Here is a 26,896-nt window from a genome sequence, read left to right as displayed (position 1 = left end):
GGACTGAGAAATAATGATCTGTTCTACTCCACAAAACATTTAGGTTGTGCTTTCAGAAAAATTGAACTGCTTTGGAAAAGTCTGGTTTTGCAGAATTAGGTTATTATCATGTCATTGAATTAAATGACTAATCCATTAACGGTGAAAAATGACTTCTTGGTGGAGCATAAACTGAGGAATTGAATTTGAAACCTCTGGTTTAACTGGTTGTCTGTAGGTTCACATAGTATCTAATAACGTTTTCGATGCTGGTTAAGAAAAAGGAAACAATTGAAGGATCAGAATTTTAAAAAGCAAGATGAATTAGAATTAAGAAAAAGATATATGTTCATTTGGCAGCAGTAACTGGTTACATTTTAAAGTTACTGTAAGAAAAACCTTAATTCGCTGCAGTCTTCCAAGATCTGAGTTTCCTCTAATAAAGAGGTTCCAAAGATCAAAAGGGGGGCACCACTGAGGGTGCAGGTTTTCATTACAATCAGTTTCACTAATAAATGGTCCAACCTTACTTTTAAATGATCTATCTGTCTAATTAGTCTTTATCTTCTCTTATTTTGCATTCAGTAATATGTGGTACTATATTTAGATGTAAACAAAATTTGGAAATTTGCATTTTTTGCCATATTGTTAAACATTATCTTTTGCTTCCCATATTCTTTTTCTTTCACCTTTTGCTCTGGCATTTAATAACTGTATATAAATATTGGCAGTTAGTGACAAGCAGTGCAGAAGATATGTGCAAATGACACTGAATACTAAAGAATATAAAATTCACCTGTGAGCTAATTAATAAGAAACATAAAAAGAGTAAAATCTTAAAAAGTAAGAAAAAAGAACTGCTACGATCTGTACAACATTTACCAAACCCATTTTGCAATTTTTGGATTGATACAAAAAAGGCAGATACTGGAAAATAACAAACAGCCTATTTAATAAGAGCAGGAGTCCAGTTAAAAGTCCACAGGAATGAACTTGAGATCCACTTAGTTAAGCCTTTTAATACTAATTGGCACAGAAATGAATGTAGCTTTGAAGTAATGGCTCTGCTTTAACATTCAGTGTTATCTGCACCCAAGTTATTTGAACGATTCATCACTAATTTTCAATTTTTGGATACAATTTATGGACCAAACTTGACCCAAATAAGGTGAATTGATATGAAAATGGTAAAAGAAAGTTGTGTTTAAAACTACGACAAAGAATACACAATTCTGAATTTTTTCTAAGTGCCATTATCATATTAGAGCAGTTTTCTGAATGCAGCAGAAGAAAAGAAAAAGAGGCAGCTAAAAATGAGATTGATGAAACGTAACAGTGACCCGCTGTAGTACTCCAGGACTGAACCGGAGAATCCGTGCTCTAGGGAGAATAACCTGATAAATGAATTATGTAAGGATGTGCAAACAGATCAGATTGTCTTAAATTTTTAGACGTATTTGGCATAATACTAGACAGTTTTATACCCCAACGTTTTTAAAATAATAAAGTGTATAACAAAATACCGTATAATGCAACACGAAGACAATCTTCTCCGGATTACATTAATATTGAGAGCGTAACAAAATCTGTAAATCATACAGCATTGTAGGACTTAAAAGTCAGAAACTGCTGAGTTGGCTGTTTGTTATGTCACAAAATAAGGCCAGAAACATTAAAGATGTTCAATAAATCTTTGTAAACTATTTAGCGTGCGTTTCAAAAGAGCGACAAGTAGACGAGAGTCGCCACCTTCTGATTTTCTACTGTGTATGCCTGGGGTCACAGGCTGCGTTCACGTAACGTAACAGACCTAAATTACGACTTTCCCAGTGCAGAATTTCACGAGAAAGCCCCGAGAAGAGTTATCTCCCAGTAGTGCAATTCGTAGAAATCAAACATGTTGTAGCGTAATGTTGACCTTTCCGTACAGTCAATAATATTGGTAAAAAAATAAGGTCAGCCGCAACTAAAAATGCTGTTTTCGGTTTGTATTCGGAGCACGCTCAGTTCGTTTAAGTATTTATCTCACTTTCTGTTTAATTGAATTTAAATTAAGTTAACTACAAGAACCACGTATTTCTGCAAAAAAAAACGCTGACAGGAAATATAAGTGAGTGGGAAAGTAAGAACAACAAATAACGCAGCAAAGTCGACACACAGTATAATAGCACTTAAAAGGATAAGAAGCAGGAACGACACAACCGGATATGACGCAAAAAGACGGCCAATCAGAACTGTCATCCGAGTAATGTGACAGAAGTGTGTTTTTTAATTCAGAGGAGTTTGGTTATCTTAGACTTGAATATCCTCTCGGTGTAAGTAAACACTTAGCTCCTAATTTCCGGGATTTGATTTTTGATCCGAACAAATTATTGTTCGGTACGCTTTAACTGTTTTGCAAAAGTTGATGGTGAATGGTTAACTGCCCGATTGTTAAGTGCCAAAGTGTGTAACCGTAGTGATAATTTTTTCTTTTTAATATTTGTTAGATTTTTTTTTTTGCGTAATGCAGTTGCATTTGTAATACAGCTGTCAAAAGTAGGGCATTATACAAACCCCAGTTTAACGTGACACAAGCGGAACACTCGTTTCATACCTGCTTATTGTTATCAAGTGCCGATATAAAGCTCAGTCATCTGACTGTTAACAGCTCCGCTATAAAGACGCTGTTGCCATTTCTGTTGGCAGGAATGGGGGCGGGGCGGGGGTTAGGCTTTTGTCCTAGCTGATTTTAATGTCACGGATTATATACCTGCATTCGCTAGCCAGATTTACCTATGCTTGCATTATTGTTCATAAATAATTTCCGAGAATGAGGTTGTCTATTTAGCCAGCTCTCTATTCGCTGGCTACTTTGTCTCATATGATAAAAGAGTAGACACGTATGTGTTTTAGCAAAAATAACCTGAAAAACTTGAAATAGCACACGCCACATCAACCAACCCCAGGGGTTCACCCCCTAATGGGATTCAAGAAGTCAAAATAATTCAGTATCACAAAAGATCGAAACAATCGGGATCAGTATTATAGGCATGTGGAGTGTCGTTTTATGCAATCTCGAGTTGCTGACCGCGAATCTGATAATATTATTGATATTTGATTCTGGTCCAGAATCAAATTAGAATATTTCAAGATCACAGATTGCCAATATGATGTCATTTTTGACCCTTTGTTAGCCATCTAACCCTCCATGGACCTCAAATCGGGGTGTGAAAAATGAAATTTCTAAAAACATTGAAATTGATGCAAACACTTTTAATATTTCAAATTTTAGAAGCAACAATTCTTGTTTATTATGTAGCTCTACCTCATGAAGTAAATCATTACATTTCTTATGTGAATTAAGGCGGCTTGCTCAAATTCAGACTTTATTTTCATTTAAGTTATTCAAAGACTTTACATATACGTATGATGGCAACAAGCCTTAAATTGGGTTCTCCTTGCACTCAAGTGATCTTTAGCTGGTAGCCCTTTTAGCTGGTGCCCAGAGGGGACTGGGCGGTCTCTTGGTCTGGAATCCCTACAGATTTTATTTTTTTTCTCCAGGCTCTGGAGTTTTTTTTTGTTTTTTTTTTTTGTTTTTTCTGTCCACCCTGGCCATCGGACCTTACTTATTCTATGTTAATTAATGTTGACTTATTTTTAGTTTTTATTGTCTTCTATTTTTCTATTCTTCATTTTGTAAAGCACTTTGAGCTACATTTTTTGTATGAAAATGTGCTATATAAATAAATGTTGTTGTTTAGCAACCAAAAACAATATTTTGGTTTAAGTTATTCAAAGACTTTAAACGTATGTATGATGGCAACAAGCAATAGATTGGGTTCTGCTTGCTCTTAGGTTATCTTTAGCTAACAACTGTTTTAGTAATCAAAAACAGAAAAACAACAATAGTGGGCAAAATCTCGGCCAAATGAGAAATTCTAATACATGCTGATGTATGAAATTCAGATATCATTGAAAGGCTAACAGGCCCTGTTGCATTCTTCTTTAATAAATTCATGTAAAAAGTTGGAAACAATACATGTAGGTAATGGCAGAGTTCATCGTTTTTTTTTTTAGAATATTAGTTGGAATGAAACTTTAGGGCAGTGGCGTAGCGTGGGTGTCAGCCGCCCCCTTATTTAGGTATTTCAATTTAACACACTACAATATACAGTAATTCTTTGCCGCCCCCTGAAAGTGCCGCCCCTGCCGCCCCCTATGCTACGCCACTGCTTTAGGGTCCAACAGAACTAAATTTGGAAAACCACCAAAATATAAATTCAAACATGGTAAAATCAAAGTTAATGAAAATAAGTGATGAGCTTGTGCCTTGTCTAGATGTTACAACAACAACAACATTTATTTATATAGCACATTTTCATACAAACAGTAGCTCAAAGTGCTTTACATAAGAAAGAATAGAAAAATAAAAGACACAGTAAGAAAATAAAATAAGTCAACATTAATTAACATAGAATAAGAGTAGTCCAATGGCCAGGGTGGACAAAAAAAACAAAAAAAAAAAAAACTCCAGACGGCTGGAGAAAAAAATAAAATCTGTAGGGATTCCAGACCATTAGACTGCCCAGTCCCCAGTTATTCCTGTCTTATGCCTAATGATTTCTGGGATAGGCTCCTGCTGCCTTACAACCCTCCCTGTGGATCAGTGGTTTAGAAAGATGAATGGATAAAAACATTTTGGAAGCATTTATGTTTTTCTTTATTAAATAAGAGTATATGCACAGATAGGTTCAGGGTTAATTTAGTTAAAAATTCCCCTATAAAAAGTTTCCATTATTATATCAAAATAAACAGTCTTTTATTAAGTAAATGTGTGTTCATTTCATGTTCATAAAAGATGAGACAATAAAAATGAGTTACTGAAACCTGTAAGTGATATGAAAGATGGTGTCTCATATGCCTCAATTTAGTTAAGATTTCACTTAAAAATGTATACTTTTTGTTCAGTGATAACATTCTTAAACCTGCTGGTTCAGTTTTAAATGATAGGTTTGTTTTATTCTTATTAATTGTAACAAAAACAGGTATAAGAAACAAATTACAAATAATCTGCATTTCAAAACCTATGTGTAAAAAACATTATCAAGCAAGATAAGTTAATTCTTTAAATATGCAAAAGTCCTCTAGTATAAGGGAAATGTACAGTATATGATGTCATGTGTCATAGAACAACATGAGAGATGTGGTGGTAATGGATATTGGTCAATTTTCAAAATTTTACAAATGGCTGTTGATAACCAGTGCAAACTCAGTGGTTACCATTTTGAGTTGTAAATACTAAATTAAAAAAATTGCCCCATATTGTTATTCCATCTATATGTTAAACTATTTGCAGCAGTTCTAGTAAGACCAGCACTGCCAAGTAAGTATCTACAAGCTAAGAGATGATATAACTGAATATGTAGACTTTAAGAGTCTCAGAATAGTTCAAGAAACCCATCATAAATACAGAGAAAATGCTGAGATCTTGTCTTTTTAATTTACAAATTTAAAAATATTTGGCTAAATGATGGCGTACAAACTTTTTTCTTAGTACAAGGTGCCTTTCCAAGGTGTTAAGGAAAAGAGTTGACAGAGTTTACAAGTGTGTCCAGCTATCAAATTTTAATTTTATTTGCTATATAGAACAAAGAGAAGCAAATATAAGAGTAGAATACCCCTATGAATACAAAAAATATTTTAGAAAAAAGCAAAATCTATCAATACAGTAAAGCTCTCCATCCTGCAATCAGCTACATGTATACACATTAGATAGGGCCTTGGTACCCATATAGATTGAATGCTAGTCTGTCAGAGGGCAGAGTCACATATGTAACAACACAAGCAACTTTACAGTTTACACAGAGTTGTTTGGATTGTGAAAGAAAAGCAGAGATTTGTGTGGGAGAATTTTTCACATACAAAAGGACACACGTATCACTTAAAAAATGTAGCCCGCCCTGGAAATACAATAGTTTTCATGGTTTTATAGTCAACACAAAAATAAAAACCTGAACTCTTTGTGCAGCGATGTGTAATAATTGAAGAGGTGACTACCCATGAGTTTGAGTGTACCATGTAATAAAGTCCTCAGAACTAACATGCAGTGACAATAGAAAAGTAACATAATTCTGCCCCTATACAGCTTCTGTATATTTAATTATTTTATTGACATAATTAACTTAAAATATGTTAAATAATTGTTAAGCAATACTTGCCCTGTATCTGGGACAGCACATCTCAGTGTTATTTTAAGTGTGCCAGGTGGATTTTTAAAGATAGTAGAATGGTAGTTTTCATGATGGCTGAAACATTAACCTCAAGTTGTTCAGTTCATGCAAAAAGAGTCATTATACTGAATAATAATGTCAGGCATTGCCTGGAACTGCACAATATGATATTATCAGAGTGCTTGAGTCACAATATAATAATAATCTTGCATTGTTTTGGAAAAATGTCAGTTTTATCATCATCATAATATTTTTTTCTGCATTTTTGTGTTGAGAATCATAGTAGCAAAATGCTGAGCTGGGCTGACCAGATCACTTTATCCCTGTACTGTGGGATTCCTAGATCCCCTTAAACCAGTTAGGAGATTCAGTCCCTCTAGTGTGTCTACTGTGGGTCATCTTGCAGTGGCCTGTGTCTTCTCCCACTTCCAAGGGGTGCCATTTTAATTGCCACCATCCTAATTACATGCTCAAAAACAATCTCAATTGCCTCTTTTCCATCCAGAGAACCAGTGGTTCTAATTTAAAGTCCTTTTCTACAACTAAGCCCCTCACTCTAGATAGAAATTTTTTCCATTTGAGACTGAGATGCTTCTCCTTCTCCTTGTAAAGAGAACCGTTTCATTGGTGACAATAAATAAAAAGTTATTCAGATCAACAATAGGAATAGGATGTTTTTAGAAGAGATGTATTAATAAATTTGGATCTGAAGAATCTTAACATAATATGGATTGATTCTGACATTCAGTGCTATCAATTAATTTTATAATATTTAAACTGAAATGCATATTGTTGTACATGAAACTTCAATATGGATGAGCCAATATTTGAAGTGTGTCAGAGTATGTGATATTTTATATGGCAGGGCATTTTAATGACAAAACATTTAAAACTCTACAGTGTATTTTCTATTTGAATTTCTGCAATAATGCCAGCTTTACCTGTTGCCATTGCTTCTTTTACACAAAAATTAAAATTGTTTGGAAAGTTAAGAGTTTATTGCACCATCTGCAGGATTTTAGAAGGAATGCATTTTTGTAATGAAAGTACCACAATAAATTCAACCTTAACTTTCCTACCATATATAAATGTATACATTATAAATATTACAGATTTAAGACCTCTTTGATTTTTCTTCTTTTGTGATATAAAACAATATCTCTATTTTTTGTTTGGTGTAGGATGGCATTACGTATTCAGGGACGAAAATGTTTGCAGACTGTGCAGAACATGCACTTACTGCAACCAAAAAGAAACAATATTTATTCTGCCTCTGATGGATTTGATGAGGAGGAGATCAGAAAAAAGCTTCAGTGTTTCCCAGGAGGATCAATTGACCTCCTCAAGCAGAAGAATGGCGTTGCTGTTCTCACTATAAATAATCCAAGCCGTATGAATGCATTCACAGGTATATTTTTTTATTGGAAAGCATTTTGTAACTTTTACCATCTTTTTGCAATAAAGAATTTATTGTATTTTCTATAAAATGTTTTCTTTAAACATTTTAGCTTTTTATGATACTAAAGTGTAAATGAATTTTATATATTTTACAGAGGTCATCAAATGGGAGATCCATTCATGTAGTAAAGATAAACAATCCTTGTATTACAGTGTATATTATTGGTAGATGTGCACTAGTTGTTCATCCATCAATTGAAATTGGACAATAAGCTCATAAATTCTTAAAAATCCTGACCTAGTAGTATATTATTTAGTGGACTGTTATCTGCTGATTTTTTTTTGAGATGTAAAGAAAATGTATTTTTAGGCATTACTGCACACTCATAAAAGAGCATTACTACAAAATGTATTATTATCATGTGAGTACATACAGATCAGTTATACAGGCTTCTGAAGTTGTGTTAAGAAATGTATTCCATTTATTTAAAGAATGTTTACAAAAATCTTAATAGCTTCACCTAATACTTGGAATAAAAAGGCGTTAGAACACATAATACAAAAATGTTATAATAAACTTAGCCTAAAAAATAAGTAGAAAAAACAAAATAATCTTCCTGTCCCAATTGGGCTTTACAATATGGTTATCAAGTGAAGATAACTTGCCTGTGCTAACAAATTTACTGTTTTATTCAAGCATTTTTTCCCTTTTTCCTCCAAAATGAACACCCCAGTGCTGCCTTGACCCTAAATGTGTGATATGCTACTTGTAGTAGCCAGTCTTTGGATGTTTAATGTTTGTGTTTGCTTAATTTGTTTAGAATGTGAGTTTCTCATGAATATACACATTAGATAATGAACAATTCTGTTTAACCCCTAAAGCTAACTTTAACTTGTAATGGAACTTTCTTACTGCTCAGCTTCATCTGAACTCCAGTAATAGAATTTTAGTATGTCTTTAGTTAGCTGGAAACATAACTGTTTAATTTGCCTCGTTTTTTGTTGGAGTGACAAAGGCATACAGTTTTCTGATCATTAATATATCACCTCTGTAAGTTTGAGGTATGAAAATAAGACTGTATGTTATACAGAAAACTTATAAGAGAAACACAATGAAATATAAGATATATAGATAGATAAGCCTTTACGTCTTATATGAGAGCTTTCATTTTGTATTAAGTTTTTCTCTTTATTTTTTGTGTAAAATGTTTTGCTTTGAGTTTTTATTTAAACATGTAAAATGAAGACTCTTGAACTGTGGAATTATTTGCATATGTGTCAACGAGTCACACTCAGTGTCTGAACCCCATTAGAAAACAGAAGCTGCAAATATTTTGGAATCCTGACAAATGCAGCTACACTACTTACAAAAGATGGATATGAAATTCCCATTATGGAGTCACTTTCAAGGACACCTAGAATAATTATAGGAACAGCTAACCTTAAATCTCTTATGGTTGCTAGAAAATGATGTACCGTATTTTGGTAATAGCCAAGAATCCTGGTTCTGATCCTTACTCAAAGATCTAGACTCCATGTACACCATAATATATTCATACATGCACATGCCAGTTCCAGCTACGCTTTATACAGGGTTTGCGGTGCCCTTTCTGGCCTTAGCATGTCTGTTGTCCAACTAATTACTTGGTCGAAATGGGTTTTGCTACTCATTTTTCTCTTTTTTCTTGGAAACAGCTCCTTGGCCCTAGTCTTTTTTGTCCTCTTGTTATGAGCATTCTTCTTCTTTCTTCTGCTCGCCAAAATAAACATACAGTAAATGTTGAAGGTTTGCATATGCACCATTTATATGTTGGTAGGACTCAACAGAAGAGGGTTCGGAGGCAGGGCCTGGATTATAGCATGTTTCTTCTGATTGGTTTAGGTGTTGCTGGCTAGCTGAAGTAAACAACAGTTAAGCTTCTCTGCAACTCTAAACTCGTTTTCCCCTATGTATTTTATATTAGGCCCCCCAATGTGTGACCACTCTCATGGATGAGACTCTTGATTGTCAATCAATTTAAAGGAATATTCATGCATCATTCACAATCATTCAGTCATTTGTATGTCTCTGGTATCAGGAGAAAAAATTGAATAGCTAGAAAAGCCCATACAGACAGAGAAAATGTTCAAATTCTGTATACGTAGTGAGAGCTTCCTGAATTCGAACTATCATTTCTGTAACTCTGGGGCAGGAGCACTGACTACTGCCCAGTCATGCTGCCCACATAATCAGTTTGTTAGTCTCTTTAATATCTAAAGTTATTATTTCAATCCCCTTTTATACAGTATGTACATTACTGTGTAATTTTTGTATTATTAATTGAATCATTCATTAAATGTTATTCTTATTATATGTATGGAAATTAAATAATTGGAATCCAGAATTTTGGTTTTGACATTTTGCATAAATACTGGTCATAAGGTCACATGCAGCTTCTGTTTTAAATTGGATCCTTACAATTTTTTTGATATGTTTACATGAAACAATGCATGCATCATTTTAGTATTAGTTGTTTATTTTATTGAAAACATCTGAATAATGGGTTATTCGTCTTAGGTTACAGCCAGTGCTTGTTCCCTTGCCTATGTTTATCGTCCTTTTGTGCTGCCTTTGTTTATTTTAATGTATTATTTTTCATATTTCTCTTGTAATTATGTTTTTGTTTATATCGTTTTGTTTATTTATTATTTAGTGTATATGTATTTTGTATGTTTCTTGTGTTTTGTGGGTGGAACCCCAAGAGATGGGGCCATCCTAATGTCTCTGCATTCTTGAAACTTTTGCTTTTGTTCTTGGATTTTGATACTGGATTGTGGATTAAGATTTGTTGCTGTGGGTTGCCTTGTTATGTAGACCCTTTTTGCCTTGCTTGTGTTTTCCCTTTTGTTTATGTAAGTAAATTTTTCTTTAATACCTTTCTTTGTATCCTTGATTCTCAGGCTAACAGTTTTTATCATTTTCCTTTCCTTTCATAGGCATATCAATATTTTGGAAAATTTAAAGTTATTAAAAACTTTTGAAGTCAAAATGCTTTTTAGGCCTAGAGTATGTAGGCTGAAACCAGCCAGTAGAGTACTGGTGGCAAGTCTGCCTTAGCTGATGTTTTTTCTGGTCTGGCTCCCTTGCCTGTTTTTTTGGTCTTTTAGAGGCCCTTACACAGTTTTGCCATCTTGTGTGCTACTCATCATAACAGTTAGCATTTTTCAGGATTCCTCTTTTATTTTAATTTATTTTACATATCCTTAAGAGTGAATTTTATTCTTTTTATATCACTTACCACCACTTCATTCCGTTAACTTCAACTTCAGTTTATGGTGCACCAAGGAAATTTGTTGATCATGTCTGTTAACTTTGGAGGCTTGAGTCTCAGAAACAAAGTAAGATTAAATTTACTTTATGTTTTGTTTATCTTTCTACTACTTGTGATCTGTTTTTGCAGGAACAATGATGGTAGAACTCAAGGACAGGGTGACTGAACTGAAGGGATGGACTGATGGAAAAGGTCTTATTGTCCATGGAGCTGCCAATACATTTTGTTCTGGTTCAGATTTAAATGCAGTCAGAGCCATTTCAAACCCTCATGTAAGTTATACTTAATATAAAACATGCGTATATGCATGTGTATAAATACATTTGTCAAAAGTCTGGACACAGATGCTGATATCAGGACTGTTGGATTGAATGTCACTATTCAAATATAATTCTGATGTAGTTTTAAAGAACAATTGTTTGTTTTACCTCTGTCTAATTTTGACATTATGTAACTACCCACATGCTGTATTTTTTGCAGTGTTCAACAGATCTACTTTTACAGTTATAGTGATCAGCCAATTAAACTTGTATCTTCATTAGTAAAATACACTGCATTTGATGCATTTGAGCAATCAGAAGCGATTTTATCTTATGTGCATTGCAGGCTTTGCCAAATACTCCCCGCTCTGATGTTTCTATGATCACATCAGTTTGTGCACACAGAGAATCCTATTTTTATGAAAGGTTGTTTTTAAATGTCACATTCATTTCTTTATCATGTGTGTCTTTTAAGCACCAACTTAACCAGCCTGTCCTCAAAATTCACCAGTGTGGATACACAGTGCTGCATCTGCATCACCACAGTTAGAAAAAGTCTTGGACTTGGATATACAGTACAGTGGAAATACAGCACATCATTGTGTCTGACGTCATTATCACTGTGTAGCTCTCATACCAAGCTTGGACATGTCAAGTATAAACTTGCTTTAAATCCTTCTTAAGAGGAGTTTTTTCTTTGGACTGTCCAGCACATTTATTTAAAAATACATGTTGCAGGCCAAACCCAATTTTTGGACAAACTAGTTTAGACTAGGCCAAGCCAGCTTTTCCAAAGTGTGATAGGATGAATCAATTTGGCCTAGGAAAGTGTGGTTGCAGGCCAAACTAGTTTAGACTAGGACAAATCAGTTTGTTTTGGGAGCTCTACATTGATTTCAGGATAATCTGTCTCAGACTAGGTTCATTCTGTCCACTTCTTCAGCAAACTGTTCTAGTCTAAACTAGTTTGTCCTAAAATCGGGTTTGACCTGTAACATATACACACTCGTACATGTTTGAAGGGCGAGGGCTGGTGGTTCCATTTGGAGTTCCAATCACGTTTATTGACAACAGAGAATAAGATACTTGAAAAATACCATTTACTTTTTTTTTCATTCTCCTAGCCTGCATACACACATGGCTCCCTGCTCCGCTGCACATTTACACACACACACACACACCCACACTGTATAATATTTTTTATTTCAGAGAGTGGTTTGGGCTCCTGTGCTTAGGGACGACTCTGTGCACATGAAAACTAACTTTTACTTCTGGTATGGAAATTAATGAAATGCTGGTGCCATGCCATTTTAATAATTGGGGTTTTTCTGTACTTTTTCATTACCAGTATACCATGTAACCCTACATTGTACACTCCTGGCATTCTCTCAGCCATCTTCATGAGTCAGCTGGGATGCTTTTCCAACAGTCTTAAAGGACATCCCATGCTGCTGTGCATTTTTGTTACTTTTCATTCACTTTCCATTCCATCTCATCCCAAACCATCTCTATTGGGTTTAGATTGAATGACTCTGCAAGCCAAGTCTTCAGCTGCAGCACTCCATCCCTTTGCTACTTTGCCTTGAAGTGTGTTTTGCGTCATTGTCCTGTTGCAAAACAAAAATAACGTGTCAAATAATTGCAAAATATATGGAATGGCGTGTTGTTACGGAATGCTGTAGTTGCCATATTAGTGGACATGCTGGTGTGCCATCCATTCTGAATAATTCAGTGACAGTGTCATCAGCAAAGCGCCTCCACGTCAGTGGGAACTACTTATGCAGGCATCAACTATTCGCATTGTCTATGACTCACAAAGACAAAGTGGTTAGAACCAAACATCTCAAATCTGAATTCAGTCAAACCACAGGGCAGATTTCTACTGGTCTGATGTTTACTGATTGTGTTTCTTGAACCAAGCAATCCTTGAAGAAACTTTCAAAGTTCTTAACATTTTCTAGATTAACAGACCTCTATTTCTTAAAGTAATGATGAACTGTTGTTATTCTTTACTAAGCTGATCTGCTCTTGCCATAATATAGACAACTACAACCGGAAATAATGGCATTCTAAATATGGCTATATGTATTCGTACTGCTTTGGCACAACACAACTGATGATTCAAATGCATTAACCTAGAAAGAAAACCAACAAATAACCTTTTAAAGAGGTCACTATAGTAATGTGAATGATAATATACTGTAGTATTTATATATTTATAATTAGCAAATGTAAGGACAGTGAAACACATTATATGCATCACTGACTGTACCACCCTCACAGTGGGAGATGCCTTTAGAAGATAGCTAATACACTCACCTAAAGGATTATTAGGAACACCATACTAATACAGTGTTTGACCCCCTTTTGCCTTCAGAACTGCCTTAATTCTACGTGGCATTGATTCAACAAAGTGCTGAAAGCATTCTTTAGAAATGTTGGCCCATATTGATAGGATAGCATCTTGCAGTTGATGGAGATTTGTGGGATGCACATCCAGGGCATGAAGCTCCCGTTCCACCACATCCCAAAGATGCTCTATTGGGTTGAGATCTGGTGACTGTGGGGACCATTTTAGTACAGTGAACTCATTGTCATGTTCAAGAAACCAATTTGATATGATTCGAGCTTTGTGACATGGTGCATTATCCTGCTGGAAGTAACCATCAGAGGATGGGTACATGGTGGTCATGAAGGGATGGACATGGTCAGAAACAATGCTCAGGTAGCCCGTGGCATTTAAACTATGCCCAATTGGCACTAAGGGGCCTAAAGTGTGCCAAGAAAACATCCTCCACACCATTACACCACCACCACCAGCCTGCACAGTGGTAACAAGGCATGATGGATCCATGTTCTCATTCTGTTTACGCCAAATTCTGACTCTACCATTTGAATGTCTCAACAGAAATCGAGACTCATCAGACCAGGCAACATTTTTCCAGTCTTCAACTGTCCAATTTTGGTGAGCACGTGCAAATTGTAGCCTCTTTTTCTTATTTGTAGTGGAGATGAGTGGTACCCGGTGGGGTCTTCTGTTGTTGTAGCCCATCCGCCTCAAGGTTGTGCGTGTTGTGGCTTCACAAATGCTTTGCTGCATACCTCGGTTGTAACGAGTGGTTATTTCAGTCAAAGTTGCTCTTCTATCAGCTTGAATCAGTCGGCCCATTCTCCTCTGACCTCTAGCATCAACAAGGCATTTTCGCCCACAGGACTGCCGCATACTGGATGTTTTTCCCTTTTCACACCATTCTTTGTAAACCCTACAAATGGTTGTGCGTGAAAATCCCAGTAACTGAGCAGATTGTGAAATACTCAGACCGGCCCATCTGGCACCAACAACCATGCCACGCTCAAAATTGCTTAACTCACCTTTCTTTCCCATTCTGACATTCAGTTTGGAGTTCAGGAGATTGTCTTGACCAGGACCACACCCGTAAATGCATTGAAGCAACTGCCATGTGATTGGTTGATTAGGTAATTGCATTAATGAGAAATTGAACAGGTGTTCCTAATAATCCTTTAGGTGAGTGTATAGTGAAGTAACATGTTTTTTGGCTGCTCTCTATCAATTGAGCTCTCTATTTTATTTATTTATTTATTTTAAATCAGACATGATGGTCTTCTTATTGGTCATTATGTTTTCCACACAGACTGGTGTCTATTTAGTTTTTTGCATTTCTGTTTTCACCTGAGGAAAGTCCAGGCTCACCTTTAGTACTTCCAACAAATGATTCCACCCTCTTAACAATATTCTTTTGACCATAGCTTTTACACTATACTATACGTGTATGTGTATTTATATATATTAATACATACTGTTGAATTTTGACTTATTTGTTACCAATTTACTGGATCAGTATTTAGTCTTGTGAATCTAGAACATATTTAAGCAGTATGTGCATTCATAGCTAATAAATCATATTTCAAAATCATCATTACACAAAATATTGCTAAATTACACTGCTCAGCCTATCAAATACATTTGTGTAGGACTGATTACAGGTAGAGGTTACTAAAGGTAAAAAATATGTAAGTTAATTTTGAATCAGAAAATTGTTGATTGTGTTGGGCTGGTTGCCTAATTGAATGTTCACCAAGAAGTCCTGAAACTCCAACTCATCCTTTCACAGTGTCTGTAGAATGTGAACTGTAATGACAGTCTCTATTAAGCTGTCTGCTTCCTTTTTAAGAAGATGCTGTACAGTATTGTGAAGCTGAACTTAAAATATAAATCCTTTAGTTTTACATCTGAGTGCTGGCTTACTGTCACTTTATTAGCCTAATGACTAACTTTATGAATAAATTACTCTTTAATTTGTGAATTTGTAATTTACTGTTTATATACAGTATAAACACATTTGTATACACTTTAAAATATACCGTGTTACACAAAGATTGAAGTTGCTATGTCTGTTACTAAATATACTATTACATACAGGCACATTAAAATAAACATAATTAATTTGGTCATTTTCATTGCCATTTAACATATTCAAACTTTGTAGCTTTTTAGATAAATGTTTAAGTATAACATTTTTAAATGATGATGTTTAATTTTGACTTTTTTAGGATGGCATGAAGATGTGTATGTTCATGCAAAACACTTTGACAAATCTCATGAGGTAATTTACTTGTCATTCCTGATTTTCCATTTTCTGTTTAAGATCTAGGTACAGACTTCTGTTTAGTTTCGATGAAAAGTAGAATACTATTAAGGCTGAAAGGCTGACTCCTAGGCGAAATGGTGCAGTTTTTAAAATTACTTTTCAATTTGCATGATGTGACCTAGAATAATTTGAAAAGTAAATATTTTCCATTACCTACGGCAGAGGAAATAAGAAAGAATTTTTTTTAAATTTTTATTTTAATTAAGAATATTTTTATGTATTAAAATAAAACAGTACATACCATGTGTTTTCAGTGTGCAATTACTATATACAGTGGTGCTTGAAAGTTTGTGAACCCTTTTTCTACATTTCTGCATAAATATGACCTAAGACATCATCAGATTTTCAGTCAAGTCCTAAAAGTAGACAAAGAGAAACCAGTTAAACAAATGAGACAAAAATATTATACTTGGTCATTTATTTATTAAGGAAAATGATAGAATATTACATATTTGTGAGTGGCAAAAGTATGTGAACCTTTGCTTTCAGTATTTGGAGTGACCCCCTTTGCAGCAATAACTGCAACTAAACATTTCCGGTAACTTGTGATCATTCCTGCACACTGGCTTGGAGGAATTTTAGCCCATTCCTCCGTACAGAACAGCTTCAACTCTGGGAGGTTGATGGGTTTCCTCACATTAACTGCTTGCTTCAGGTCCTTCCACAATATTTCGATTGGATTAGGGTCAGGACTTTGACTTGGCCATTCCAAAACATTAACTTTATTCTGCTTTAACCATTCTTTGGTAGAACAACTTGTGTGCTTAGGGTCGTTGACTTGATGCATGACCCACCTTCTCTTAAGATTCAGTTCATGGACAGATGTCCTGACATTTTCCATTATAATTCTCTGATATAATTCAGAATTCATTGTTCCATCAATGAAGGCAAGCTTTCCTGGCCCATATGCAGCAAAACAGGCCCAATCCATGATACTACCACCACCATGTTTCACAGATGGGATAAGATTCTTATGCTGGAATGTGTTTTCCTTTCTCCAAACATAACGCTTTTCATTTAAACCAAAAAGGTCTATTTTGGTCTCATCCATCCACAAAACATTCTTCCAATAGCCTTCTGGTTTGTCCACGTGATCTTTAGCAAACTACAGATGAGCAGCAATGTTTTTTTGGAGAGCAGTGGCTTTCTCCTTGCAACCCTGCCATGCACACCATTGTTGTTCAGTGTTCTCCTGATGGTGGACTCATGAACATGAACATTAGCCAAAGTGAGAGAGGCCTTCAGTTGCTTAGAAGTTACCCTGGGGTCCTTTGTGACCTAGCCGACTATTACACGCCTTGCCATGGAGTGATCTTTGTTGGTCGACCACTCCTGGGGTGGGTAACAATGGTCTTGAATTTCCTCGATTTGTACACAATCTGTCTGACTGTGGATTGGTGGAGTCCAAACTCTTTAGAGATGGTTTTGTAACCTTTTCCAGCCTGATGAGCATCAACAACTCTTTTTCTGAGGTCCTCAGAAATCTCCTTTGTTCGTGACATCCCTGATCCCTGTTCTTTAAATAACACAGGGTGCCCACTCACACCTGATTGTCATCCCATTGATTGAAAACACCTGACTCTAATTTCACCTTCAAACTAACTGCTAATCCTAGAGGTCCATATACTTTTGCCACTCACAAATATGTAATATTCGATCATTTTCCTCAATAAATAAATGACCAAATATAATATTTTTGTCTCATTTGTTTAACTGGTTTCTCATTATCTACTTTTAGGACTTGAGTGAAAATCTGATGATGTTTTAGGTCATATTTATGCAGAAATATAGAAAATTCTAAAGGGTTCACAAACTTTCAAGCACTACTGTATATCTGAAAACTTTATTATATGTTTTTATTGTATTCATTGTATAACTTATTTAAATTTGCAATCAAACCTTTCTAAAGATGTATACTTAAAATACCTAATTTATAAAGCTGAAACATGTTTATAACCTATAATTCTTTGTTCACATTCAAATCCATGTTCTCAGTGTAGATTGCCTCTAATCAGTGTGGCACTAATAGAAGGGAAAGCACTGGGTGGTGGAGCTGAACTCTGTACGGCTTATGACTTCAGGTATGATTTAATGAGCAAAGTAGTTTTTGTGAGTGACAAAGTTTGGTTATATTAAAACAAATACTTATCACATCTGGGAAATGTGTTTATGAAAGATTGCATAATATTTTTCAGAATAAATCCAAATGTTTAATATTATGGGTTATGCATTTATATTTACCTACAAGTGCCTTTCCAGCATTTACTTGGAATGCATTAGATTAGGGTAAAGAGGAACGGAAAGAGTAGTGGATGAAAGGGTGCTTTACCATTATAAATTGTGTTTCTTCTGTTAATGTGTACCCATCCTGCTTATTACATTTTAAATGCATAAAGCTAAGATATGACAACTAAAATATAGAAAAATACATTAATTTAGCTTGGCCGCTGAGTAAACTCAATATATGGAACATATGCATGTTAATTTGTAGTCTATAATATATGGGTTAGCAGTTTTTGTCGTACTTATCCAGCCACTCAAATTCTTGTAGTGCTTTCTTCAGCCGTTACTGAAAGAACTGACTCTTTTTTACAAAAGCCCACCATTGATGAATGATTTTATCCTTTTCATTCATTATATAAACAATTGGGAAAGTGCCACATTTTGTGGCTTATTTACAAAGATGTTGCTGGATGACTTAAATTGATCTGTGTTATTATTGAAGAACACATTCAGTGTCTGTAGTACTTGCAGACCAGAGATATAGTGGAAGTTAGAATTTAATGTACAAGTAACCAAGCATCATACAGCTACCCAGAGGAATTTTTCACTGTTGGTTTTAAGGAGGCAAGTCATTTATCAAGTACTGTAATAGGATGTTCATAGTTGTAGTGCATAGTGCTTAGCACAAGAGGGTACTGTGGTTCCTTCAGTTTTTGCTTGTGTAGTTCTTAACACGTTTTTGCTCAAATGAATATTAATATTCACACTGTGATGGACTAGCACCCTATCCAGGTACTGTTCCTGACTTATGACCTATGCTTGCTGGAATAGGCTCCAGCTTCCCTGTTAACCTTGTTCAGAATAAAGTCAGTTTAGAAAATGGATGGTTGGATTGATGAATTTTAGTGTTAGCTGAAGTAACCGTGTCTTTTTGGGTAAGTTTTTAAATCTGACATTAAGAACTTTATGTTTTATTTTCAGAATTCAGTTTTCTTAAACACTTATTTTTTTACTAAAGAAAGTGAAGTTTTAAAATTACAATATATGTGTTTCAATATATAACAATTAATTACAATGTGTTAGTATATATATATATATATATATATATATATATATATATATATATATATATATGGAATAAAACTACTTTATGATATGTGATATATATATATATATATATATATATATATATATATATATATATATATATATATATATATATATATAAACTATATATGTCATATCTTTTTGAACAGACAAATATCACTATGTATAGTTTAGTAATTGGATAATAAAAAAACTGCCTTTAACAAGTATTAAATAGTGCAGGCAGCAACCTATTACAGAAGCTATTTGTTCTCTCTGTTATTGTTTATGATATAAATTCTGTGAAACATAAATTTCTCCTTGGGACAAATATCTAGTCTAACAAGGATGTTCCAATACCTGTGTTTTTAACTTTAAAATTCCAAACAGTTCAGTAAGTACAAATGAAACTACAAAAAAATCACAATTCAGAGGCAGTCTGTTTATCTGGTAAGTTTTATAGCTGCTTTTGTGTCCAAAGAGACCAATGGTAAAGATAAAAAAAAAACTAAAGAGCAAAAATAAATAAAATATCTCTTAACATTTCCCTTCTGATCTTCTCATTTGCATTGAAAACAAACTAAATGCAGTTATTGTGCCATTGTTAAGCCAATAAGTAATAAAGCAAGTCACTATCTGTAAAAGATCTATTTGTAATTGAGTTGGTGATTTAAAGTTTAGAGGTAAAACCATATTCATAGTCTGCACTGGATGCTAGGAGGGTTCCTTCAAATCTCATTAAATGTCACCATATCCAGATAAAATTAGACTAGTTTGCTTAATTAATTAATTCCACTACAAAACTAAATCCAATGTACTGATGAATTATGACATTTTCAGCATAGAAAGTTGACCAACGCTATAAAAATACTCATTCTCTGTTAATCTGGCTGTCAGATTGGTACATGGGATATTGTTTAAAGTTACTCTGAAATTAATGCAAGTCTGATTATTTTGTTTGGAGCTTGTATTAAAAGATTCTTAACTTCAGTACTGAATGAAACTGCTTCACACTATTAATTGTATTTTGATTTTGATCAATTTTTCTCATACAAGGTGCTTTATGATGTACCAGGTTGCATTCCTGAAATGAATTGTCTAATAAAGTTTGGTCTGATAGAAAATCAATTCAAACTGTACTCAGTTCATACCATTCAGCTGTTTTGTGGAAATCTTGATGGTCTGCCCAGTGGGCAAGAGGTTACCATGCAGAGGAGGGTAGCACATCACAGAATAGGGCATTAAACAGATTAAAACATAGCAAAACAATAAAAATTAATCTCCAATAGTTTTAAATTCATCAATTGAAGGTGCATCCTTAATGTAGCAATGCAGAGAATTCCACAGATGAAGTGCATCTGCTGTGAAAGCTCTGCCCCCTCTTAGTTTTACACTTAATATGAGGGACCACATACTGGTACTGGAAACAGGTGACTGGTAGACCTACAGTTGAAGTAAGAAGTTTACATTCAAATAAGGTGAATTCTTTAAAACTCACTCTAAAACCCTTCCCCAGATTTTATACTAACAAATTGCTTTGTTCAGGGCAAAAGTTTACATAGGGTCACAAGTTTACATAGACTTCGTTAATATTTGGTAGCATTGCCTTAAAATAGTTTAACTTGAGCCAATTGTTTTGGGTAGCCTTCTACAATCTTCTCAACATAACCTGCTGGAATTTTGGCCCATTCCTCCAGACAGAACTAATATAACTGGGGCAGGTTCATAGGCATCCTTGCTTACACATGCTTTTTCAGTTCTACCTACAAATTTTCAGTTGCATTGAGGTCAGAGCTTTGTGATGGCCACTTCAATACCTTGACATTGTCGTTAAGCCATTTTGCCACAACTTTGGAGGAATGCTTGGGGTCATTATCCATTTCGAAGACCCATTTGTGACTGAGCTTCAACTTCCTTCTTGAACTCTTGAACTCATGATGCCATCTATTTTGTTGAAGTGCATCAGTCCATCTTGCAGCAAAACACCCCCACAACATGATGGTTCCATGCTTGATGGTTGGGATGGTGTCCTTTAGCTTGCAAGCTTTACCGTTTTTCCTCCAAATGTAGTGATGATCATTATGGCCAAGAAGTTTGATCTTGGATTCTTCAGACCAGAGGACATTTCTCCAGAAGGTAAGATCATTGTCCCCATCCGCCATTGCAAAGTGCAGGCTGGAATTTTTATGGCGGCTTTTGCTCAGTGGCTTCTTCCTGGCTGAGCTGCCTTTCAGGTTATGTCGATATAGGATTTATTTTACTGTGGCTATAGAGACTTGTCTACCTGTTTCCTTCACCATCTTTACAAGGTCCTGGGTCCTCTTCTGGGATTGATTTGCATTTTTCATGCCAAAGTACGTTCTTCTCTAAGAGACAGAATGTACTGTATCTCCTTCCTCAGCGGTATAATGCAGTGTGGTCCCATGGTGTTTTTTCTTGTGTATTATTTATTGTTTATACAGATGAATGCGGAACCTTCCGGCATTTGAAAATTGTTCCCAAGAATGAACCAGACTTGTGGAGGTCCACAATTGTTTTTCTTTCAGTCTTGGCTAATTTCTTTTGATTTTCCCATTACAGTATGTCAAGCAAAGAGGTACTGACTTTGATGGCAGGCTTTAACATACATCCACATGTTGACTCCAGTTAGGCTAATTGGCTATCAGAAGCTAACTGTCTAATTGCCTAAAGGCTTGACATAATTTTCTGCAATTTTCCAAGCTGTTTAAAGGCACGGTTAACAAAGTGTATGTAAACTTGTGACCCACTGGAATTCTGATATAGTCATTAAAAAGTCAAATACTGTGTCTATGAACACTATTAGAAAAAAATACTTTTCTTTTGCCCTACACAAAGTAGATATCTTAATCGATATGCCAAATGTATAGTTTGGAGGGGTTATAAAAGTGAGTTTTAAAGAAGTAATCTTAACTGTATGTAAACTTCTGACTTCAACTGTAAGTTCTCTGGTTGGCTGCCAATTCAGATAAATAGGCAGGAGCATATTTTTGTATGGATTTAAAAATCAGCAGCAAAATTTTAAAATCAATTCTGAAACTAACAGGTAGCCAGTGTAAAGAGGCTAAAATCAGAGATACAGAAGCAGCCTTTGTTGCCCCAACCAAAAAATGAACAGCAGCATTCTGAATCACCTGCAACCTGCACATCAGGGATTTGCTGATCCCAGAAAAAAAGAGGTGCAGTAATCAGGCCAAGAAAACAATTAAGCTTGAGTAACTTTCTCAAGATCCCTAGAAGAATAAAAAGGCTTAACCTTGGTTAAAAGACAAAGCTGGAAAAAGCAACTCTTGATCACAGAACTAATCTGTTTCTCAAAAGATAGGTTACTGTCAAAAATAACCCCAACATTCCAAACTTGAGATTTACAAGACTACATGAAAGTGCCAAGAAGTTCAAAACTAATTTGAGCTTTGGCTACTGGACCAACTATCAGCACTTCCATTTTATTATGATTGAGATCAAAAAAATTGTTAGCCATCGAGGATCTCAGTTCATCAAGACAATTGTACAACCAATCCATTGCAGAGTTGCAGACAGGAATATGAACCTGCGTGTCATCAGCACAACAATGAAAAGTAACAGTCAATTTCCTAAAGATAGTTCCTGTAGGATGAAGATATATAAAAAATAAAATAGAACCCAAAATGGATCCTTGAGGAACACCACATTTAAGAGGAATACTTGATAGAAAAGAGGAATTTAGAGTCACGGAAAAATGTCTACCAGTGAGATATGACCCAAACCAGTGAAGAGCAGACCCTTTGCAGCACCAAATGGTCAAGCCACAACAGCAATATCTCATGATCAATAATGTAAAAAGCTACTGAAAGATCTAGAAGGACAAGGACTGCTGTCCCACAGTCAGTAATAAGAGAATTGTTATTAAATACTTTCAGGAAGGCACTCTCAACTCCATGATAACACCTAAAGCGAGAGAGAGATCTTATTATAAATTATTAGGGTTAAGATGATCTATCAAGTGATCATAAATAATTCTAATATTTTAGCCAAAAATGGCAATTGAGAAATTAGGCAAAAATGGCTAATACTCCTTGATCTAGCTCTGCCTGTTTAAGACAAGGTCGCACCACTGCATGTTTAAAAAATGAGGGTACAACATCCTTGCAAACAGAACTGTTAATAATTGCCAACAATAGTGAGCCAAGGACATCAATTGTCTCTGATAAAAGTTGTGGTGGAACAAAATCAACTGAGCAAAAGGTAGGTCTAAGTTTGTCAATAATACTTTTCATCTGTGAAAGAGTAGTTCAAAAGAATCCTCAATTACCACATATTGGCTTAGCTTATGAATACTAACCATCACTTAAAACACAAAATATAACAAGTTGTTTGGAAACCACAGAAAGAATATTGCCCTGATTCTGCAATGTATTTAGGCCATTAAGATAAGAATTGTAGCAATCAATATAATCAAACATCTCTCTCACTTGTATGGTTTAGTCAACATATCAGTAGTTTCGTCTCTAAAGCTGCTACTTAAATCAATCAAAAGATTTCATACTCCTCTGCCTCACTCAAAATTACACAAAACCCTCCCCACTTTTAACTTTGTCATTACTTGCATAACATAATTATTCATGTTGCAATGTTGGTCACTATACATTTTCCAGTCGACTGTGTCCGGTATGGGGCCATGATAGCCGGAGTCTGACCAGGCTACTTTTGGCACAAGGCAAACTTGTATGGAGTGAAAGTCCATTGCAAGGCACAGTCATGCATACATCACTCACGCATATTGTTTATTTATTAAGTGTTATGCAGCATTTGATCTAGTCTTGTTGTTGGATATTGCTGTGATGTGTCACATATTGTGTTGTGTTCTCATATTGATATGAGGTGAGACACAAAAATAACTGGATTGGTAAAAAAATATTTAAAAAAATATATATTTATTGATGAAGTACAGCATTCTAAACATTGTCACCTTCTATATACTCCCCCTCCTGAACTCTACACCGCTCCATACGTATCTTCCATTGATTGAAACAGTGCTGGAAGTCATCTGGCTTGAGGCTCTTCAGCAGGCTTGCTGTTTCTGTCTTCACTTCATCCATTGAAGAAAAATGTGTTCCCTCCAGGTCACTTTTGATTTCCGGGAACAAGTAAAAATCACAGGGAGCTAAATCGGGCAAATAGGGAGGATGATCAAGGACAGGAATGCATTTGTCAGTCAAAAACTGCTTTACGGATAAAGCATTATGCATGGGAGCTTTGTCTTGGTGAAGCACCCCACCCCCTCTCAACCTGAGCATTGAACGTCTTCCACATTTTCTTGTCCTTCCTTGAAACGTTTGTGCCACTCAAAAACCTTTGTGCGAGACAAAATGTTATCACTGTGCACTGTTTTTATCATTTCATAAGTTTCTGTGGCCATTTTGTTCAATTTTGTGAGACATTTGATGTTGATAGTGGCAATTCGTGTAGCGATTGTTGTACAAATACTGACTGGGCTATTCACAGGATATACCTAGCTGGTCGGCGGTTTGAGAGGGCGTGTAGAAGGGGATATAGTTCTATGATTTACGTTCAGCCGACCTCCAGACAGTTTTCCAGGAAAGCCCCAAGTCCAGTCCGGTTATTTTTGTGTCTCACCTTGTATATTGTGCATGTAACAGTTAATTAAATTCCTCTCAACTATGATGAAATGGTTTTTACTTTAGTACTTTTAACATTTTTGGTTAATAAGTATTCCACCACTGAAACTTGCACAGGTAGCTGTTGTTGAACCAGCACTTGCCTCTGTTTATATGTGCAGCTTGAAAGTAAACCTTGTTCATACATTTTACTGACATGATTATCATTTGTTCTTTTTTAGGTTAATGGTTCCACAAAGTGAGATTCGGTTTGTTCATAAACACATGGGCTTAGTTCCAGGTTGGGGTGGTGCCTCTAGGCTGATTCGTATAGTTGGAGGCAGAAACGCCCTGATACTTTTAAGCAGTGCAAGAAAAGTGGATCCAGAATATGGACTAGCCATAGGGTTAGCTGATGCTGTAATAACGCCATCTGATCAGAGTGGATCCTTAGAAGCAGCTGAGAAGTGGCTTAGTGACTATATTAAAGGACCGGCCACAGTTGTCAGAGCTGTGAAACAGGTTGTCTTGTCTGGGAGGGAACTGGACCTAGAGGAATCCTTAAAAGCAGAAAAAACAGTTTTTGGGAATGTGTGGGGAGCACCTGCAAACCTTGAGGCTCTGGCTCAAGGTTCAAAGCACAAGTGAAAATGAATTCATAACTAACGCATCCTGAAGTTTATAAGCTAATTGAAAAAGATACTGCCAATGAAGAAAATTCACTACAGAGATTATGGTTATTATGAAGCCACCTGGAATCATAAATAAACATGTAATCTTGGCATTCTCAACAGGATTTAATATTTGTGTTGTCAACTTTTTAAATGCATTGTGAAGAAAATTCTCATTGGCATCCTGTACATATCCAGCTGAAGAGTGGTACAGTAAAAAAGTAAAGATTTTATTTTTTAAGTCTGGTGATATGAAAGTGCTCAATTCACAACATAAAGTAAGCCTGTGAGGGCAGACAAAATAATGGAAACATTGCATGAAAAAAGAGTTAAACTTAGATGCATCTAAATCACATTTATAAATACAAAGGCAAACGTGAGTCATGTTAGGTTGAATGCCAGTTAGCAGTATGTATCAGCTATAAAAGAGGTCAGAATTATCACTTGAATATCTGAGATTTTGAAGGAACATTAGGCAACCAACAGAATTCCAAAGAGGCCATATAGGCGGTGCTTAAATTGCAGGTCAGAAAAATGCAAGAGTATTTTTTGCATCAAACAGTCTCAAAAATAATGTGCGGGTCATTCCAAGTCAAATCAACCAATGACCCATTTACTTTGGACTTGAAAAATTCTGGAAAAATTACCAGGTGTACCCATGTTAGTCAGGACACACCTTGTAAATTTTTTTTTGATGTAAGATCAATACTTTCAAAGATACAACCAGTTTACTGAGGGGAAGGGGGTGTCAATTTTATTCAACCTAATTCACCTAATTTTCATCAAATTTCACCATTCCACAGGCTCAAGAACTAAGCCACCGAGGAGGCTCAGACTTTGCAGACTGGGACAGTACTTGGCATAGTATGTTTTGATATTAAAACATTTGGTCCAGATGACCCTGCATGGTCAAAGCAGCCCCTTAAAGTTGACCAAAATTTAATTTGAGTATTTATGTGCACATAATGTTTTAAATATTTTTCATTTATTCTACATTGTCTCTTCTTTCTCAAAACACACACCTTACTTTTCTTATGCAAATGTTTCATAATTTTTTTCCAACTTAAACGTAGGGTGAATGCACCTTGTGTCAATAATGGTATTCATTGAGTTTTCAATCAGTAAGTTATCAAAAAATGTCAAACTATTTTTCATGTCAAATGACATTGTCTGATCTCATGTTGCTGAACAGAGAAAGCGATTCCCCATGGCCAAAAGAGTACCACAGTTTCATCCCTACAGAAGAAGGCAAACTCAAAATCAGGTGGCTGTCTGGTGAAGACAGTCAATTGACTGTCTGAATATTCACCACTGGAGCAGTAGCTGTTCTGATCCTGCCCTCTTGCGATCACACTGCTGATAGATCAGATGCGTCCCTCACATTAGACCAGCGTCCTATTGGAGGCTATGTTCAGTACACGTTTGATGAAAATGTTAGATTGGTGTGATTCATGACAAGAGTGAAGCA

The 26,896-nt window shown here is 35.4% G+C and overlaps 1 protein-coding gene across 1 annotated transcript; it reads left to right on the top strand.

Annotated features, from left to right (window-relative positions):
* Positions 1–2,189: 2,189 nt before the first annotated feature.
* On the top strand, positions 2,190–25,669 carry echdc1 (enoyl CoA hydratase domain containing 1). Its single transcript, XM_039747824.1, has 6 exons — positions 2,190–2,294; positions 7,376–7,602; positions 11,033–11,175; positions 15,736–15,788; positions 17,834–17,914; positions 25,000–25,669. The coding sequence occupies exons 2-6, from the start codon at positions 7,377–7,379 to the stop codon at positions 25,403–25,405; spliced, it is 909 nt and encodes a 302-aa protein (XP_039603758.1). The 5' UTR covers positions 2,190–2,294; position 7,376; the 3' UTR covers positions 25,406–25,669.
* The last annotated feature ends 1,227 nt before the right edge of the window (positions 25,670–26,896 follow it).

This window comes from Polypterus senegalus, chromosome 3, assembly GCF_016835505.1.
Source record: "Polypterus senegalus isolate Bchr_013 chromosome 3, ASM1683550v1, whole genome shotgun sequence".
Classification (NCBI taxonomy): Eukaryota; Metazoa; Chordata; class Cladistia; order Polypteriformes; family Polypteridae; genus Polypterus; species Polypterus senegalus.
This window is presented reverse-complemented; position numbering and strand designations above follow the sequence as displayed.